A 22005-nucleotide genomic window follows, 5' to 3' on the forward strand; every position below is an offset into this window, starting at 1 on the left:
TATATATATATGTATAAATATATATATAGAAATTTTACAGGGGGGTTGACACCATTAAATGCCGCACCGGGTGACACCCGACCTCGCTACGCCACTGTGTAGCTGTGCTGTTGTTTAGGACTAAATCTTGTCAGCTTAAGGGCCGAGCCACAGCTCTCCGCCGGGCTCTTGAGCCCTGAGCCGCCCACTTGAGTTGAGCCCAAGTAATCCCAGTAACCCTTGCTTTGGAATTGTTCTAGAAACAAGTACCATGTTCTAAGTTCTAGGGATTAGTGGAACATTCTAAATGTGAAACAACAAATGCTCCATAATATATGTGAAGCTTTCTGAAGATTTGTCGAGTGTTCTTAGCCCGCCAGCCCCCCCCCCCCCTCCCTCCCAACACTGATGAAATGTTCAATGTGATCAAATACATGTTCGGTGGATATGTAAAATTTGGTGTGTTGATTTTGTGTGTTGATTTGATGTGTTGATTTGGTGTGTTGATTTGGTGAGTTGGTTTTATTTGTTGATTTGGTGTGTTGATTTGGTGTGTTGATTTGGTGTGTTGGTTTGGTGTGTTGATTTGGTGTGTTGATTTGGTGTGTTGATTTGGTGAGTTGATTTGGTGTGTTGATTTGGTGTGTTGATTTGGTGAGTTGATTTGGTGAGTTAATTTGGTGTGTTGGTTTTATTTGTTGGTTTGGTGTGTTGATTTGGTGAGTTGATTTGGTGAGTTAATTTGGTGTGTTGGTTTTATTTGTTGATTTGGTGAGTTAATTTGGTGAGTTGATTTGGTGTGTTGGTTTTATTTGTTGATTTGGTGTGTTGATTAGGAGTGTAGATTAGGTGTGTACATTTTTTTTAAACACTGAGCCATGAAAATCAGATCAGAGTAGCATAACGTTTATTTGCTTATTCAAATTGTATCAAAACATAATTTTATACATATCATTTACAGCTATAATATATCACTTTTTACAAATATTTACATTATTATATATAACATTTATTTAAAAACAATACAGTTACATTTATTCTGTTATCACATTTGATATCTATAGTTTTAACAGCGAACAACAGTTCATTTTAAAAAGTCAGCTTTCGCTTGATGAATGTTACCAAAAAAAATGTTTTAAAATATGAACATGCTTGTTTTGACCTCTGCCCCATGCGAAAACGTCAGCACGTGCAGCCAGTGATGTCACAACCCGGGGGAGGGGGGATGCGGATGTGGACATCATCGGGTGACACCATCCAAGGTAGTGGCACAAACATTGATAGCTAATGAGAAAGTCTGGGGTTGTTGTTTTTTTTTCAATTAATTAGTAAAGATTTATTGAAGTTATATACATCATTATGCGCAGGGTGAAACCATCTGAGATCTGATATGGCGGTTGGGAGGGGGTGGTCACCCCGGGTTACAGAACCTGATTGTCACACGACCTAGTGACGCCACTGTATAGCTACTGTATATGGGCCATATATGTAGATGGAATTATCTCACTCACCTGATAAAAAGCAAGGGGTCGTCCATCGATGACGTAGCACCCCTAGGTTTGGGGGGGGGGGGAGGTCGACTTTGCTGGCGATATGTGCACCAAGGGGAGAGCGGGGGAGGGGCTTGTTAATTAAAAGAGTGTGATGAGACACTTCTGCATTTGAAAAAGGAATGATAGAAAATAAATGTAGAAGTGATGTTCTTTCGTGGCTTTGAAAGACAATTTTAACAACTTTAAGAAAATGAGTGTAATGTTCAATGATGGCTGTGTACTGTAATGATGGTACAAGGAAATCTTCCTTTAAATAATTTAAAAGACAAAAATTGCAATTTCGGTAGTAGGACATTATGTGGATAGTGCAGGACATTGTGTGGGTGGTGTAGGACATTGTGTAGGTGGTGTGGGATTGTGTGGGTAGTGCAAGATATTGTGTGGGTGGTGTAGGTGACTGTGTGGGTGGTGTAGGTGATTGTGTGGGTAGTGTGGGAGATTGTGTGGGTGTTGTAGATGACTGTGTGGGTAGTGTAGGATATTGTGTAGGTAGTGTGGGAGATTGTGTGGGTGTTGTAGATGACTGTGTGGGTAGTGTAGGATATTGTGTAGGTGGTGTGGGAGGTTGTGTGGGTGGTGTAGGTGACTGTGTGGGTAGTGTAGGTGATTGTGTGGGTGGTGTGGGGGATTGTGTGGGTAGTGTGGGGGATTGTGTGGGGGATTGTGTTGGTGGTGTAGGGGATTGTGTGGGTGGTGCAAGATATTGTGTGGGTGGTGCAAGATATTGTGTGGGTGGTGCAAGATATTGTGTGGGGGATTGTGTGGGTGGTGTGGGGGATTGTGAAGAGGTGCGGGATATTGTGTAGGTGAGTGGATGGTGTAGGATATTGTGTGGGTGGTGTAGGATATTGTGTGGGTGGTGTAGGATATTGTGAGGGTGGTGTAGAGGATTGTGTGCATGGTGATGGATATTGTGTGGGTGGTGAGGGTGATTGTGGTGGTGGTGTGGGGGATTGTGTGGGTGGTGTAGGTGACTGTGTGGGTGGTGTGGGGGATTGTGTGGTGGATTGTGTGGGTGGTGTGGAGGATTGTGTGGGTGGTGTGGGGGATTATGTAGGTGGTGTGGGTGATTGTGTGGTTGGTGTGGGGGATTGTGTGGGTGGTGTGGGGGATTGTGTGGGGGACTGTTGGACTATCCCAGGGACCGTAACTCTTCCAATCTAATCTACACGCGAGTCATTAGAAGAGTCCTCCCCTCTTAGCGTGACCTTTGGGTAGATAAGACAAGAGTAACAGGTCTGGCTGACCTTTGAAAAGGTCAAACATGGAATGTCATATAGCGTTTCCAGAACAGGATGGTTTGTAATTAAGTTTTAATCAGGATCAACATAGATGTACTCTTGGGTTTAGCAGCAACAGGTGGTAATAAGGATACAACAGATGTTAATTAGGCTTCATATTGCAATTAGTTAACAACAGGTGGTAATTAAGATTCATGTTGTAATTAGAATACAAGTTGTAATTAGGATGCATGTTGTAATTAGGATACAACAGATGGTAATTAAAATACAACATGGTATTAGGATACAACAGATGTTAATTAGGCTTCATATGGTAATTAGTATAGAACAGGTGGTAATTAAGATTCATGTTGTAATTATAGTACAAGTTGTAATTAGGATACAAGTTGTAATTAGGATACAATGCACTATTGCTAGGAAACAACATGGCTGTAGTTAGGATAGAGCATTTTTTACTTGGGATACTTCACAGGGTCTTTAGCGTTTGGGAACAATAAGAGACATTTACTGGCATAGCGTTTAGCTAAGCATGCACAGTGGGTCAACTATGGGTCAACAGAAGGTCATCTCGAGGTCATCGTGAGGTCATCGTGAGGTCACCTCAAGATCAACTAGGACTCAGAGGTCGACTCTGGCTCCAATTGTTAATTCAAGGTCGATCTTGGGTCAACTCGAGGTCAGACCGAGGTCAGCCCGGGGTCAACTAGAGGTCAGGCCAAGGTCAGCCCGGGGTCAACTCGAGGTCAGGCCGCTGTGTGAACTGTTCATGTGGACAAAGTAGAGTCTCTTGTAGAAGGCAAGGTTGAAGGGCAAGGTCGAAGCCGTTTTGTTCTCCAGGTACTCCTCCATACAGGCATAGGCCACCGGGTCAAAGGTCAGGTCAAACTTGTTGGCCCCGATGTGGTTCTGGAAGAGCATGGTGGGAAGGTCACGTGCCGAGAAGACGCAGATGCTGTGGATGACCTGGCCTTGACATTTGAACTTGGGGTTGCTGTATTGCCAGCTGATGAACTTGGTGATGTAGCCTTTTTTGTCGGGTTCACCTGTTGGGGAGGGGGTGGCAGAGGTGGTTAAGCTTGGAGGACATCAAGAGGACACGCTAAAGACATCAAGAGGACATATAAAGGAGATCAAGGGGACACTAGCAGTACATCGGCACACAAGGATGAGAGAGAACACAAGGACATCAGGGGAAACCGAGAAGGACATCACAAAGACATGAAGAGATTATGAGGACATCAGGACACGAGATAAAATCAGGACATGTTTAATTAGGAGGACATCCTGCAGGACATCAAGAGGACACATGAAGGACATCAAGAGGACACATGAAGAACATCAAGAGGACACATGAAGAACATCAAGAGGACACTTGCAGGACATCAAGAGGACACTCGCATGACAAGAGGACACTCGCAGGACATCAAGAAAACATGAGTATTCCTCCAAGAAAACAATCTCCACAAACGCCCCACCTTTCTGCACGGGGTTGTTAGTGAGGACATTCCAGTACCACGACCCCCTAACTACCGCCTTGCACCCTCAAATGAATTTATTTCAACAGACAACCTCCCCAGCTGACGACCCCTAATTAACCCCTGAGGTCACGGTTCTTAATGACACCCTAAATCTGCACCCGTTTGAATATGAAATAGCCCCTAATGTTATTTTCATTTTCCACACTCCAAACTATTTTTGGCCTTAAAACACCAATCGTTGGGAAACTTCAATAATAAACCGGGAGTAATCTCCCCTAAACTTTCTCGAATATTCTTATATGAAACAATAGGAGATGGCAACTCGGGATATCTCGTATATACGAGAAAGTAAAAAGTAACCAAAAGCTAGTGTCTACTGGGGTGGGAAGGGTGTTGATCTCACCTTTGAACCCCCCGGGGGTGTGTAAAAAGGGGTTGTGGTAGAGGTTGTTGAGGGTCCCCCAGTAGTGCTCATCCGGGCTGTACGTCTTCTCGCTCCACTTGAGCAAGTCACGTGGTTTGGGGTCGGTCAACGCCCACTCAACGAACTCTCTGGAGAAGGTGTTGTAGGCTTGACCTGTGGGAGTTGGGGGGGGGGGGCAGTAGAGATGGTTAGTAGACATAGACATGGTCAATAGACATGGTCAAATAGGGGAGGAGAAGTGAGAAGGTCAATACTAATAGATATGGCGAACTTTTACCTTTGATTAAGGTTATGTGGGGTGATGAACTTTTACCTTTGGTTATGGTGATGTTGTGGGGTGGGGTGGTGAACTTTTACCTTTGGTTATGGTGATGTGAGTGATGAACTTTTACCTTTGCTTATGGTGATGTTGTGGGGTGGGGTGGTGAACTTTTACCTTTGGTTATGGTGGTGTTGTGGGGTGGGGTGGTGAACTTTTACCTTTGGTTATGGTGATGTTGTGGGGTGGGGTGGTGAACTTTTACCTTTGGTTATGGTGATGTGGGGTGATGAACTTTTACCTTTGCTTATGGTGATGTTGTGGGGTGGGGTGGTGAACTTTTACCTTTGGTTATGGTGGTGTTGTGGGGTGGGGTGGTGAACTTTTACCTTTGGTTATGGTGATGTGGGGTGGGGTGGTGAACTTTTACCTTTGGTTATGGTGATGTGTGGTGGTGAACTTTTACCTATGGTTATGGTGATGTTGTGGGGTGGGGTGGTGAACCTTTACCTTTGGTTATGGTGGTGATGTGGGTGGGGTGGTGAACTTTTACCTTTGGTTATGGTGATGTGGAGTGGTGAACTTTTACCTTTGGTTATGGTGATGTTGTGAGTGGTGAACTTTTACCTTTGGTTATGGTGATGTGGGGTGGGGTGGTGAACTTTTACCTTTGGTTATGGTGATGTTGTGAGTGGTGAACTTTTACCTTTGGTTATGGTGATGTTGTGACGTGGTCAACTTTTACCTTTGGTTATGGTGATGTGGGGTGGTGAACTTTTACCTTTGGTTATGGTGATGTGGGGTGGTCAACTTTTACCTTTGGTTATGGTGATGTGGGGTGGTGAACTTTTACCTTTGGTTATGGTGATGTTGTGAGTGGTCAACTTTTACCTTTGGTTATGGTGATGTGGGGTGGTGAACTTTTACCTTTGGTTATGGTGATGTGGGGTGGTCAACTTTTACCTTTGGTTATGGTGATGTGGGGTGGTGAACTTTTACCTTTGGTTATGGTGATGTTGTGAGTGGTCAACTTTTACCTTTGGTTATGGTGATGTGGGGTGGTGAACTTTTACCTTTGGTTATGGTGATGTTGTGGGGTGGTGGTGCCAATGTCACTGTGGTGGCTTTCATCCGGCCGTTGACCACTGCATATTCCTGAAACACATACGGCGAGGGTTCTATATGTGTGGTCTTCTATGTCGTCAGTTAAATATGCGATAAAGATATAAGATACAGATTGCAAACATTTAACGCCCACCACCTACCCGGGCTAAAAAAATTATTAAGTAGAATAAGTTTATATCTAGCTTCATCTCTAGGTTCATCTTCTAAATTTATCTCTAGGTATATCTTCCTGTCCGATGTCACGCCTTAACTACACCCTCATAACGCCACACCATCCACCACAACCACCATCCCCTACCACCAAACCAGTCAGCAGACAACAGCATCCATTTGATTTCAAGATCTACAGCAATGGATACAATCCATCAAACAATCAAATCTCAAATAATTGTTGTCCCTCTGATATATGGTCGGTCATTTGTCCTGCCACCATATACGTATTATATATATATATATATATATATATATATATATATATATATATATATATATATATATATATATATATATATATATATATATACACGTGTGAAACAGCCCTTTTCACATCCTCCACCCCCACATTCAACCTCACGTCCGATGTTTTCAAGCGGAACTGTTCACATGGACTCCATTTTTATCATCACCGCTGACGTCACTATTTCAGATATTGTTCCCCGAATCATTCAACGAAGACTCGCTACAACAAAACACCGTTATTGTCAATCGAGTGTTATTGTGTCCATGTGTCATATTTCCCCGAGACTTGACACAAAGACCGACTAGATTAGAGCCGAGTTAAAATAAAACTGACCCATTTATAGCGCTCCGGTATCCGGGCCTTGTAAGATTCGTGAATGTCGTTTCGACCTTTCAGGGATTTTAAAATTTGCACCGTTTCAAGATTTGAACGGAGTGGGAATTCTGTGGCGGCGTAGTTGATCAGGTATCTGAAACAGGTTTTGTAGGTTGTAGCAGGAATTATCACGCTTGGATTTATTGACCCCTTTCCCACAACACCTGTATACTGACATTCTAAATTTACCCCCCCCCCCCACATCTACCCACACACACCTGATTTATCAAGCCTGACCCCCACGTGACAATCACACCTACCCACACACCTAGCCCCACCCCCCCACACCTGACAGTCACACCTACCCACACACCTAGCCCCCCCCCCCCCCCACCTGACGTCCACACCTAATCCAACACACACCTACCACCACACCCACACATCTGATCCACTACAATCTCACCACCAACACATGCCCCCCCCCTCCCCGGCATGTTGGATCCCTTCCCCACACACCCACCCACACCCGATACACCTCACAACTACATCCGACACTTTTACCAATAACACAAGACCCTCCACACACGAACCACCACCCCCCACACACACATGCTTGACCCCCCACACCCACACATGCTTGACCCCCCCCAACACACACCCACACACCTGCATGACCTCCCCCACACACACCCACACACCTGCATGACCCCACACCCCCACACGTGACCTACTTCCACTTCTGGTCCAGCTCGAGTAGATCCCTCATGCAGACGATGTCCGCCATCAGCCGTGTCATGTGAGCGTAGATGATGGTCTGGGGTTCGGATACCAGTGCGACGTTGGGGAAACATTCAGCCAGGGCGTGGGCGGCAGTCTTCAGGGACTCTGGAAATAATTTAAACTTTGTTGGTTACTTGATGGTTTATTGGATAATTTACGTTTTGTTGGTTACTTGATGGTTTACTGGATACTTTACTTTTTGTTGGTTACTTGATGGTTAACTGGATAATTTACGTTTTGTTGGTTACTTGATGGTTAACTGGATAATTTACTTTTTGTTGGTTACTTGATGGTTTACTGGATAATTTATTGGATACTTTACGTTTTGTTGGTTACTTGATGGTTTACTGGATAATTTATTGGATACTTTACGTTTTGTTGGTTACTTGATGGTTTACTGGATAATTTACTTTTTGTTGGTTACTTGATGGTTAACTGGATAATTTACGTTTTGTTGGTTACTTGATGGTTAACTGGATAATTTACTTTTTGTTGGTTACTTGATGGTTTACTGGATAATTTATTGGATACTTTACGTTTTGTTGGTTACTTGATGGTTTACTGGATAATTTATTGGATACTTTACGTTTTGTTGGTTACTTGATGGTTTACTGGATAATTTACTTTTTGTTGGTTACTTGATGGTTTACTGGATAATTTATTGGATAATTTACTTTTTGTTGGTTACATGATGGTTTACTGGATAATTTACTTTATGTTGGTTACTTGATGGTTAACTGGATAATTTACTTTTTGTTGGTTACTTGATGGTTAACTGGATAATTTACTTTTTGTTGGTTACTTGATGGTTAACTGGATAATTTACTTTTTGTTGGTTACTTGATGGTTAACTGGATAATTTACATTTTGTTGGTTACTTGATGGCTTACTGGATAATTTACTTTTTGTTGGTTACTTGATGGTTTACTGGATAATTTACTTTTTGTTGGTTACTTGATGGTTTACTGGATAATTTACATTTTGTTGGTTACTTGATGGTTTACTGGTTAATTTATTTAATAATTTACATTTTGTTGGTTACTTGATGGTTTACTGGAAAATTTACTTTTTGTTGGTGACTTGATGATTTACTGGATAATTTACTTTTTGTTGGTTACTTGATGGTTTACTGGATAATTTACTTTTTGTTGGTTACTTGATGGTTTACTGGATAATTTATTGGATACTTTACGTTTTGTTGGTTACTTGATGGTTTACTGGATAATTTATTGGATACTTTACGTTTTGTTGGTTACTTGATGGTTTACTGGATAATTTATTGGATACTTTACGTTTTGTTGGTTACTTGATGGCTTACTGGATAATTTACTTTTTGTTGGTTACTTGATGGTTTACTGGAAAATTTACTTTTTGTTGGTTACTTGATGGTTTACTGGAAAATTTACTTTTTGTTGGTTACTTGATGGTTTACTGGATAATTTATTGGATACTTTACGTTTTGTTGGTTACTTGATGGTTTACTGGATAATTTATTGGATACTTTACGTTTTGTTGGTTACTTGATGGTTTACTGGATAATTTACTTTTTGTTGGTTACTTGATGGTTTACTGGATAATTTATTGGATACTTTACGTTTTGTTGGTTACTTGATGGTTTACTGGAAAATTTACTTTTTGTTGGTTACTTGATGGTTTACTGGATAATTTATTGGATAATTTACTTTTTGTTGGTTACATGATGGTTTACTGGATAATTTACTTTTTGTTGGTTACTTGATGGTTAACTGGATAATTAACTTTTTGTTGGTTACTTGATGGTTAACTGGATAATTTACTTTTTGTTGGTTACTTGATGGTTAACTGGATAATTTACTTTTTGTTGGTTACTTGATGGTTAACTGGATAATTTACTTTTTGTTGGTTACTTGATGGTTTACTGGATAATTTACTTTTTGTTGGTTACTTGATGGTTTACTGGATAATTTATTTAATAATTTACATTTTGTTGGTTACTTGATGGCTTACTGGATAATTTACTTTTTGTTGGTTACTTGATGGTTTACTGGATAATTTACTTTTTGTTGGTTACTTGATGGTTTACTGGATAATTTACATTTTGTTGGTTACTTGATGGTTTACTGGTTAATTTATTTAATAATTTACATTTTGTTGGTTACTTGATGGTTTACGGGATAATTTACTTTTTGTTGGTTACTTGATGATTTACTGGATAATTTACTCTTTGTTGGTTACTTGATGGTTTACTGGATAATTTACTTTTTGTTGGTTACTTGATGGTTTACTGGATAATTTACTTTTTGTTGGTTACTTTATGGTTTACTGGAAAATTTATTGGATAATTTACTTTTTGTTGGTTACTTGGTGGTTTACTAGATAATTTACTTTTTGTTGGTTACTTGGTGGTTTACTAGATAATTTACTTTTTGTTGGTTACTTGATGGTTTACTGGAAAATTTACTTTTTGTTGGTTACTTGATGGTTTATTGGGATAATTTACCTGATAATTTTCTTGATGCTTTAATTCATAATTTACCTGATAATTTACTTGATAATTTACCTGATAATTGACCTTATAGTTTGCTTGATAATTTACTTCATAATTTACTTGATAATATAGTTTACTGTATAATTTTTTAAAATAATTTACTTGATAATTTACTTGATATTTTATAAATAAATTACTTGATAATTTACTTTAACACATTGTGATATCTAGTAGGTAATAATATCTAGTAGGTATAATACATATATATAAGGTGTTTATACCGTTCGTCTCTATGTCCGTGTATATTTATTGCTCAAAGGTAATAGTTGCCTAAGACTAGAGGCTACCACACATAGCCACACCAAGCCATGTTAGACTAAGACTTTACAATTTTAGAACATTGACCGGTTATTGTTTTCTAATTGTCACAAATTATTTTAAAATACAAGATGGCGCAAGGGAGGTAATAGGTATGTGCCGAGTCTTATGTGAGGAGTTTAGGTAAACATTGAGACAAAATATTTGACATAAAGATTTGAGAGTTCATTATAATGTGCAAAGTTTAGATTGGTATATCAGTAGGAGGGGAGATAATGCATTGTTAAGGGTGAAAGGGAAATAATTGATTTACGTTAGTCAGCCAAGGGGATATAACCAGTTATGAGTTGGAGCAAATCAAATTATTCGTCTGACCCTTGGGATTATTAGCATCGTTGGATCGATGTTGCTTTATGGTGGGGGGGGGGGGGGTGACCTTTGGTGAGTGGTGACCTTTGGTGTGTGGTGACCTTTGGTGTGTGGTGACCTTTGGTGTGTGGTGACCTTTGGTGTGTGGTGACCTTTGGTGTGTGGTGACCTTTGGTGTGTGGTGACCTTTGGTGTGTGGTGACCTTTGGTGTGTGGTGACCTTTACTGATGGAGCTTTTGGTGGCTGATGTGGAATAGACTAATTAATAAGGCAGTTAGTGTAAACAATTCATGTGTTCATGGAGTCCAAATACGAAATGTGGCAAAACTACAGGAAAAGCAATCACAAATACTTCACAGCAATAAGCAACAACAGCACCATTGTAACAACAGCACTCATGTAACAACAGAACCAATGTAACAACAACAGCACCAATGTAACAACAACAGCACCAATGTAACAACAACAGCACCAATGTAACAACAACAGCACCAAAGTAACAACAGCACCAATGTAACAACAGCACCAATGTAACAACAACAGCAACAATGTAACAACAGCACCAATGTAACAACAGCACCCATGTAACAACAGCACCAATGTAACAACAGCACCAATGTAACAACAGCACCAATGTAACAACAACAGCAACAATGTAACAACAGCACCAATGTAACAACAGCACCCATGTAACAACAGAACCAATGTAACAACAACAGCACCAATGTAACAACAACAGCACCAATGTAACAACAACAACACCAATGTAACAACAGCACCAATGTAACAACAGCACCAATGTAACAACAGCACCAATGTAACAACAGCACCAATGTAACAACAACACCAAAGTAACAACAACAGCACCAATGTAACAACAACAGCACCAATGTAACAACAGCACCAAAGTAACAACAACAGCACCAATGTAACAACAACAGCACCAATGTAACAACAACACCAAAGTAACAACAACAGCACCAATGTAACAACAACACCAAAGTAACAACAACAGCACCAATGTAACAACAACAGCACCAAAGTAACAATAACAGCACCAATGTAACAACAACACCAAAGTAACAACAACAGCACCAATGTAACAACAGCCCCAATGTAACAACAGCACCAAAGTAACAACAACAGCACCAAAGTAACAACAACAGCACCAATGTAACAACAGCACCAATGTAACAACAGCACACATGTAACAACAGCACCAATGTAACAACAACAGCACCAATGTAACAACAACAGCACCAATGTAACAATAACAGCACCAAAGTAACAACAACAGCACCAATGTAACAACAACACCAAAGTAACAACAACAGCACCAATGTAACAACAGCCCCAATGTAACAACAGCACCAAAGTAACAACAACAGCACCAAAGTAACAACAACAGCACCAATGTAACAACAGCACCAATGTAACAACAGCACACATGTAACAACAGCACCAATGTAACAACAACAGCACCAATGTAACAACAACAGCACCAATGTAACAACAGCACCAATGTAACAACAGCACCCATATAACAACAGCACCAATGTAACAACACCACTAACATACCAGCACCACTAGCGTAACAATTGAAAACAAAAATCCACATGAACATATTTTTACCAAAGGAACTTCAATTTCATTCCGTAATACAACACCATCTATAAATCTTAAAATGTCAGAACAGGAATTTTTAATTCAATCCCACACCCCCACACACATACACACAAACTACAAACACACATACATGTGGACACGATGGACTAGACTAGTCCCCTAATTCGTTGTTTAATTTTTTTTTTAAGTTTTCGTGGTATTTCAACATTCAAAGTTTTAGAGTTACTGAATAGCGAAGGTGACAAATGCGTTTCGCTTTTCTTAATTAGATTACTAATCTTAGTCAGTTGCGCACTCCAGGTGATCTCGGGACCAGGAGTCTTGCCTTGCTTCACTTGCAGGCCACTCCCACCTCCTCATTCCCCCCCCCCCCCCCCCACCCCCCCCCCCCCACACACACACACATGTTCAAATTGTGTTGTCCCGAGTGACAAGGTTCAAGCAAAATTTCTTTCTACTAAAGATGACCGGAATCATTAGCTGAACAATGCACAATCACAATCCACAATCTTCAACGGCAAGCCGTGGCGGAACTACCGTGCTGCCCGACCCCACAGTTTGGTGTGTGTGGAGGGGGGGGGGGGGTCAGTGGTTGACCGCCGACCACACATAAAAAAGTAAAATATGTTATTCCAAAAATAATAATATTTTCATGCAACTTGATCATACACCCGATCCCATACACCCAATCCCAGATACCCAATCGACAAACCCAATCCCCCCCTCCCCCCCTCCCCCCCCCCCCCACCAATGTGCGACACAACAAAAAACATTTCTATTCAAGATATTTCGTAATTCCCCGTAGCATAACGGACCGCCTGCTAGTTTTCTATATTTTCTATACACTTTTGTTCTTGTTTGACTCCCGCCCTTCGCCGACGATCGGTGTCAGATTTCAGGCAACGGATCTTCTGAGAAATTTCTAGAGACTAAAAGCCAAGCGAGTTGAATCGGTGCAGTGGTAGGGGGGGGGTTAACACTGGATGCACAATGCAGTAGATTTCAATGTTTGTTGTAAGTAGATTCACGTTGACGTTTAGATGACATGTTGAAAGATGAGGCGTCGCGTCTGCGTTTAGATCCGCTTAGGGAAAATCTCGAATTAATATGTGGGATGGGGGGGGGGGAGGGGTGAGGTAGGACACTGGAGACACAATGCAATATATTATATAATTATGTTTGTTGTAAAACTGTTTAGCGGCTAACGTTAAAGAGAAATATTTAATCAGGAGATGATGTTAGATCCGGTTATGAAAAAGTCGAAAAAAAATCATTTGGCAAATTAGTTGGAGGGTGTTAAATATTAATTAGACGGTGATATGTTACGAAATAATTAGCCGAGATTTTAAGAATTAATTGGTTTGAGAGTAGTCAACAATTAATTTGGTGTGGCGTTAAGAGTTTATAAGTTGATTACATATGGCATCATTTTTTCCAAATAAATCTTGCGGCTAAAAGCAAGTTTTGCATCTAGCAAGAACAGTGGTCTATGACCTGCGGCAACCTGCGGCAACATGCGCAACATTGCAGCAACCTGCGGTCACCTTCGCAAATATGGGGAACCTGCGGCAAGAAATTGCAACCTGCGGTCACCTGCGAATCCTTCAATATTTACATTCTAATGGACTCAACTGAGATTAGTCTCACAATAGGTAGGAAAAAGTGGTTCCAAAGTGATTCCACTTGGTTGTTGCCAGAAAGCATATTTTCAACCAAAATTGAATATTTGTATAGCATTTGTGTAATAAGTACAAAATTACTTCCGGTTTCATTTTGGTAGAAATAGTCAAAGAAATAATTACAAATAATATAGTAGTAATTTAGCAAACACTTGTATTTTTTATTTGGATTAGTAGAGTCAGTGTGTTGTGGTGATTGGGGATGTTATGTTATTTAATATAAATACAATACTGCGCTAAACACCATATATCACTAATGTGTATTTTTATCATGGAGAATAATTATTCTGACTTTTATTGTTTTACTCTCCCTGCCCATTTCAGTCGACTTCAAGGAGAGGTTGAGGGTAGTTCTTGAAAAAAATATATGAATTGATAAAATAATTCTAAACGGTTTTCAACGGCTTATATTCGATACAAAAGTATAAATATAATTGTAATCGATGGTTCCCGAAAGGCTTTAATTTTTACAAATGTAACTATAATTTTATCGCTTGCCATATTTTACTAAAGAATTATTTTTTAAAATTTAGTATGATTACATAGACTTTTCCTACCTATTATTCGAAAGGTCGTTTAAAGATTTAAAAAATCATGTACGATGTTAATAAAATAAATGCGGTTATAATCTGATTGTTTGATTTTTGTTAGACCTTACTAAAGATTTGATGTAATTTATGTTTTTAGTATTTTGGTAACTAAGCTAAATTGAAAATAAAAAGCCAAAAACAATTTTAATTGTATACTTTTATCCAAAAAAATTAAAAGCAAAAAATGACGACTTTAAAATTGTATCGGCAAAGTTTTTAATACAAATTACTATGAGTTTTTTTAAAGAGGGGTTTTCAGAATATCAATCAGTTCCTGTATAGGAATGTTTGTCTTACGTAAGTAACACATCAGGTTATATCTTAAACTTGATGAAAATAAATAAAAAATGTAGCCTTAAACTCAAAAAAATATTTTAAAGTTCTCTGCAATTGCAACTTGTATAATATTAATTCTAAAAATATTAAATTTCTGAAATATTTTAATTTTAGCCTTACGATTATTTTTTTATTATCTTACACGGCTTAATTTACCCTTATTTTTAAATCGGACAAAGTCCAATTCATCTACACATATAAAAAATTATTTGCGTTTTTTTTTTACATTTAAAATATGTTTTTGTACTGAGGATTAATCAATGCTTAACATTTTTATAGTAATGAAATTTTAGACGGCAACAGTTGAAATAAGATTATCTAGAAGGCAACAGTTTTAAAAAAGATTATCTATAAAGCAAGAGGTAAAACTACAGGTAAAATTAGAATTTCTAGAAAGCAACAGTTGAAAAAAATATATTTAGAAGTCAACAGTTGAAATAAGATTATCTAGAAAACAACTGGTACAAGAATATTATTTAGAAAACTACAAGGCGACAAAGGTGAAACAAGATTATATTAAAAACAACAAAGGTGAAATAAGATTATCTAGAAGCCAACAAAGGTAAAATAAGATTATCTTGAAGCCAACAAAGATGAAATAAGATTATCTATAAGCCAATAAAGGTGAAATAAGATTATCTAGAAGCCAACAAAGGTAAAATAAGATTATCTAGAAGCCAACAAAGGTGAAATAAGATTATCTAGAAGCCAACAAAGGTAAAATAAGATTATCTAGAAGCCAATAAAGGTGAAATAAGATTATCTAGAAGCCAATAAAGGTGAAATAAGATTATCTAGAAGCCAATAAAGGTGAAATAAGATTATCTAGAAGCCAACAAAGGTAAAATAAGATTATCTAGAAGCCAACAAAGATGAAACAAGATTATCTGAAAAAAAAACAGGTGAGACAAACTTACCTGGAGATTTGGCATCCACGTGAATGCAGAAGGAATGTTGCGGCATGTACAAACTCCTCAACAACCTCTCCAGGTGCTCAAAGTCCCGATGTACCAGCACAACGTACGCCAGGGGAAACCGCTGCTCCTCTTCCGACCCGGTTTCGTTCCTGTACCCTCGGATGTGCTTAAACGCCTCGCAGTCCTTGAGCAGGCTCGGAGCCTTGTTGTCGGGGAATGTGGTGAAAGTTTTCTCGTGAGCGGTCTTGTACATGGAGGCTTTCTCATGCTCGTGCTCATCATCCTCGAAAAGCTTCCGGCAGTTGAACTTGTGACGTAATCCTAACCCACGGGAGTGGTACTCGCGTATGACGTCATACTTGGGGTGGGAGTACTTCTCGGAGTGAGCGGGGTCGGTGCCGTTGGGAGCCGAACCCGCGACGTTCTGGTAGTCGTCTCTGCAGAGCGGCTGGAAGGTGATGCCCAGCCGTAGGACGTAGACGGTCGTGGTCAAAGTCATCAGGAGCAAAACAAAGGTCAAAGTTCGATTTAACGAGCTCAGATTTAATCGGACAACTTTCATGTTGAATGGTGGTGTTCGATGTTTTCATCATGTAGTGGTTTTAATGATTTAATATTCGATACTTTGATGTAGGAGTCGTGATTGTAGGTATATAATCGATACTTCCATAATGTAATCATCAAAGTATATGAATATTCGATACTTTTACTATAAAGTTGTCACAATACATTCATATTCGATAATCCCGTGTAGTATAATCCTCCATACACATGTATTCGATTAGTAGTTGTGTTCCGTTGGTAATAATATCCGATGGGAAAGTAATCGATTATTTATCCAAGTCGACTAATAAATTATGGACACAGAACCTTGACTTGACGGGAACATTGACACTGTCTACAAACGACGTGTATAGAATATTGACACAGTCCAAGCAGGCAGAATCCATCAGATCCTCAGTTCCTGTAACGCGACACTCCTACACTCCGTGGAGTGTAGCGAGCGGAGAGAGTGGCCGCTGGGAGACGCCACCATTGATACAGCGATATACTTAGCCCTAATTAGCCGCGCCGCCTAATTAGTTTTTGTCTTGCCCGCTCGACGGTCCTTGACGGCTGTGACGTCATCAACTGGGGGTCGTGGTGAACTGACTGCAGGGGGGGGGGGAGAAAAAAAAACTATTGTAAAGCCAAAGCCAGGTAGAATGTGAAACACACAAACATTATTCGTGGAATAATCGCGGGCGGGGCGTTGGTTGTAGGCCGTCTTCCGGTCGTCTGGCGGTCGTCTATGTGTAACCCACATACCAGGTCATTAGCGTCTTGTGTCTCGTCTGATAACATTGATATCCTGTCTGTAAGCGTGACCTCACATCACGTGATCTTAGTGACAGTTTCAGCCAATAACATGTTTTAACTGGTCGAGATAATGATGTAAATAGCGACGTAGAACAGGTTCATGGTCTAGTATATATATATATATATATATATATATATATATATATATATATATATATATATATATATATATATATTTATATATTATATATATATATATATATATATATATATATATATATATATATATATATATATATATATATATATATATATATATATATATATATATATATATAAATATATAACTACACTTTTAAAATATATAATACATTACATTAAAATTTAATATTTGAATTAGATTAAAACAAAAATCACAATATAATACACACAACTACACATTAAAATCAAACATACAAAAACCAAGGGAGATAACAATACGTAATATAGAACAAAATTACAAAAACACTACATAAAGATAAACAGCATGAATAAAATACAGCATAACAATAATATATAATGAAACAATAATACAAAGTAACAGCAAAAATCAAAACACAACAAAAGTACATACCACAAATACATAACAAAGCAAAAACACATTTAAAAAACAACTAAAACATAAATACACGACACGTTACAAAATTACAACATAACAAATGCTCAACAGTGGGCCAATCCTTGAATAGCGGATTGTGAACCCAACACACAAATTTATTTCAATGAAAATGTTTTTTTCAATGGAGGGTATAAATATGGTATATATAATTATATACATAATTGTATAGTACTATATTGTTTTGCATTATTTATAAATAATTATTTTATTATTATTATCTGTTTATTATTATGCTATTAAACACCAACTGTGATTTAACAATTTTTGTTTCAGACAGGTACTTAAAAGCTACAGAAAAATTATCAATTATATTTTAATAATCATATGTTTACTAAAAAGCTTTTTCTTTTCAGCTCATTACTATAAGATGTATTAATTTTTATTTGCATTTTGAAATGAAAGATGAATGATAGAGAAATGGTTTAACAGAACAAAAGTAATGTAAACTATGGCATTCCCTAACGGCCAGTGATGAAAAAGTAAGTTTTATATATAGGTAAAATAATAGTTCAATATATAAAACTACAAAACTGAGGCAAAAAAAAAAAAGAAAAAAATTTTTTTTTCAAGTTATTCTTACATTGTTGTTATTCCTTTAATTCACAAGAAAAGAATAAATAGCCTCTAACAAATAGCATACATTTCAAAAAACTTAGTATGCTTTTCAAAACTTATACTATACAAAAATACATTTAAATAAACCGGTAGTGATCTCCCCTAAACTTTCTCGAATATTCTTATATAAAACAACAGGGGATGGTAACTGGGGATATAGTTATGATTTTTAATCCATTTTAAATACTTAAACTTTTAAAAATAGAATAGAATCTCATAAAAAAAACATTGCGCACCAAGCAAACGCCGAATAAAATCGCGTATAATAGTGCGCAATATTATTAGTACTTTAAAAATTTACATTAGTTTTTTGAGAAATCGGAAGTAGCGTAAATTACTACTTCCAGTCAACGGAAATTACTCAAAATTTAACAGAAGGTAGAGAATTAGATCTTTTACTTACATGTGAAATTTCATTTATCTATCTGAAATAGTACTCAAGTTATAGGCTTTTAAAAAATTCAAAGTAGGAAAAGTACCACTTCCGGTTATCGGAAATCGCTCAAAAGTTGATACGGATCTACGATTTTGATAAAATACTTATATATGAAATTTCATCAACCTAGCTGTAACGGTACTCAAGTTATCGTGTTTACACACGGACAGACACACAGACACACACACACACAGACATACGGACAAGATTGCAAAATTATGTTTTTCCGTATCAGTGAGGTGTAAAACGTCGAGATTTGTAAAAATCTCGATTTTTTTTTTTTTGCACGATTACAATACTTTCTCTATACTACGTATATACGAGAAAGTAAAAATAGTATACATTTCAAAACATATAGTATGCATTTCAAAACAAATTGGTATACATTTATCTATCTGAAATAGTACTCAAGTTATAGGCTTTTAAAAAATTCAAAGTAGGAAAAGTACCACTTCCGGTTATCGGAAATCGCTCAAAAGTTGATACGGATCTACGATTTTGATAAAATACTTATATATGAAATTTCATCAACCTAGCTGTAACGGTACTCAAGTTATCGTGTTTACACACGGACAGACACACAGACACACACACACACAGACATACGGACAAGATTGCAAAATTATGTTTTTCCGTATCAGTGAGGTGTAAAACGTCGAGATTTGTAAAAATCTCGATTTTTTTTTTTTGCACGATTACAATACTTTCTCTATACTACGTATATACGAGAAAGTAAAAATAGTATACATTTCAAAACATATAGTATGCATTTCAAAACAAATGGTATACATTTCAAATCAATGTTATTTTTCACGGCTAATCGGAGGATTGAGTTAAAATATCTGCTGTGCATGAACACTTAATGTTCAGGGCGTATAGATATCTATTCAGGACATACATACATATTTAGTCATTCATTCAAGATATATATATATATATATATATATATATAATATATATATATATATATATATATATATATATATATATATATATATATATATATATATATATATATATATGTATATATAAAGGAAATAAAACTTTATATTTATGTTTTTAACAGGAGAATTCAGATAGGGACATAGGATTCTAAAGAAATTTTATTTTATTTTGTAATTTAACCTTTTTTTTTCAAACCCTCCGTAAATATTTGGGTTTCATAACATATCTGATCACGAATGTATTGTCCAGGAAGTTTTAAGTGAACTTTATCTGATCGTGTGTTAGGACTAGACAAAACATCCGGGGCAGGTGGGGGGGGGGGGACCACCTGTACATCCTAGCCCTCAGGTGGGGGGCGGGGGGGGCAGACCACCTCAGGTGTCCGGTCACGTGACTTTGACATGCTGGGAGATAATCCACGCACGTGCCAGACTTTTTACCAGGGTGGGGGTGGAGGTACAGTTAATTGCAACGGCCAACACCTAGTGACGTCACTGTGTTCACCAAATCGCCTGACCAGTGAGGTCGCTGGCGTCATTTAAAGATATGACCCGTATCGTCACTGACCGATGACGTCATTGAGACCGCACAAACCTCGAACCTGTGACGTAAGTGCGGCCATATAAACCAAACAAGTAACTTTGTTTACTATATTATTGTAGATCTATACATACATCAGTTGTCCAGCGATGTTACCCCCCACCCCCACCCACCCAGCCCGCTTTGTTAGGCTGCATATTTATCAGGGGAGGACATAATTATATCCCTTTGGTTGCGTGCGGCAAGACTAAGATAATTAATGAAAAGTAATTAAATACATTTTAGCATTTATTTTTCCCATCTATGTATTCTTTTCTTTTCTTAGTCGGTGTTAATGTAACCACAACACCAAAGGCGTAGACAGAGGGTGTCAGGGTGTTACACCCCCCCCCCCCCCATAATGAAAGCTGTTTCACAAATATTGGTGAAGGTAAATTCGTGTCACATGTTTTTGTTTACATGTTCAACATTCTGCGTCTGATATTATAATGTGTTAGCGCTCAGTAGTGTTTGCTCCTTTATGGATTGAAATTTATATATATATATATATATATATATATATATATATATATATATATATATATATATATATATATATAGTGAGCATAAGAAAATTGTACTGTCCCCCCCCCTCCCCCTCCATTATTTCACTACATAGCGCGTCATGTCAATGAAATGTTATTTCTTTACAAATTATGATTTTTTTTTATTGTATCAGCTTTTAAAATGACTTTTGACGTTTTATTTTAGTCCTATCGACGTACTGTATCGTTCACCAAAGGGCAATGTGAAAAAAGTTCCATGGTTATTTTATTGTGAAGCTCTCTGGGACGGGTGTGCATGAAACATCCGGGAGGGGTGCGGGGCGGACACTGGTTAATGTACATATATATATATATTATATGCTGTTTAAATTATATATATTTTTGGGAAGTTGAGGAGGGAGGGGGTACATTCCTGGGGGGGGGGGGAAACTGGTGCCTAGTACTGCAATTGTTATAAAAATAAGTTTAATTTCCAAATATCATTTCATTTCTCATTGGGAATAAAAACTGAACACATTTTTATTTAAAATAAGTTTCGTTTCAAAATAGCAATACATTTCTCATTGGAAATGAAAACTAAATATATCTGATTTTTTTTTAAACTGTAGTTATTTGATTACACACGTTTAGTATGTCTCTTGCCATTTAATTGGTCCTGAAATTAATCATTATTTTGACCTTTATATAGAGCATAGAGAAAGCATTGTAGCCGTGCTGAATAATTAACAGATTTTTTTTGAAGGAGGGTAAAATCATATCAGGTCTATGATCGCCGTGGATGATGTTTGCTTCATACATACATCTATATTTAATATTTAAATAGTCAATAATATTATACGTCGGACTTGCATTAGAGAATATTCATTAATAAAATAGTTTTCTGACTGTAGGATACAGTTGTTTAAGACCCTTTCTGCTTATTTCCCTTGTTTTAATATACCGTTTATCAAAGGTCGATGAAGAATAAAATATCAAGGCATAAAGGCCTTCTCCTTCTAGGCTAGGCCAATATCAGATTGTTCTTGTACCTAACGAAATACTTCTTCAAGT

General features: G+C 37.7%; 1 protein-coding gene across 1 annotated transcript; it reads right to left on the bottom strand.

The window, feature by feature from the left end:
• Window positions 1-2644: 2644 nt before the first annotated feature.
• Window positions 2645-16791, bottom strand: LOC131936601 (beta-1,3-galactosyl-O-glycosyl-glycoprotein beta-1,6-N-acetylglucosaminyltransferase). Its single transcript, XM_059293662.1, has 6 exons — window positions 15918-16791; window positions 7566-7719; window positions 6853-6988; window positions 6008-6089; window positions 4655-4828; window positions 2645-3816 (listed from the first exon to the last, which is right to left on the bottom strand). Exons 1-6 carry the CDS (start codon window positions 16477-16479, stop codon window positions 3506-3508), a joined length of 1419 nt encoding a protein of 472 aa, XP_059149645.1. The 5' UTR covers window positions 16480-16791; the 3' UTR covers window positions 2645-3505.
• Between the last annotated feature and the right edge of the window lie 5214 nt (window positions 16792-22005).

Source organism: Physella acuta, unplaced genomic scaffold, assembly GCF_028476545.2.
Source record: "Physella acuta isolate Inbredline_101_S28 unplaced genomic scaffold, ASM2847654v3 ptg000181l, whole genome shotgun sequence".
Classification (NCBI taxonomy): Eukaryota; Metazoa; Mollusca; class Gastropoda; family Physidae; genus Physella; species Physella acuta.

Coding starts and splice junctions, on each gene's coding strand:
- LOC131936601 (XM_059293662.1), bottom strand. CDS start 16,479: ATGAAAGTTGTCCGATTAAATCTGAGCTCGTTAAATCGAACTTTGACC. Junction 6,090..6,852: donor TACCGGAGCGCTATAAATGG/GTCAGTTTTATT, acceptor TATGTGTTTCAG/GAATATGCAGTGGTCAACGG. Junction 3,817..4,654: donor CACCCCCGGGGGGTTCAAAG/GTGAGATCAACA, acceptor CCTCCCCAACAG/GTGAACCCGACAAAAAAGGC.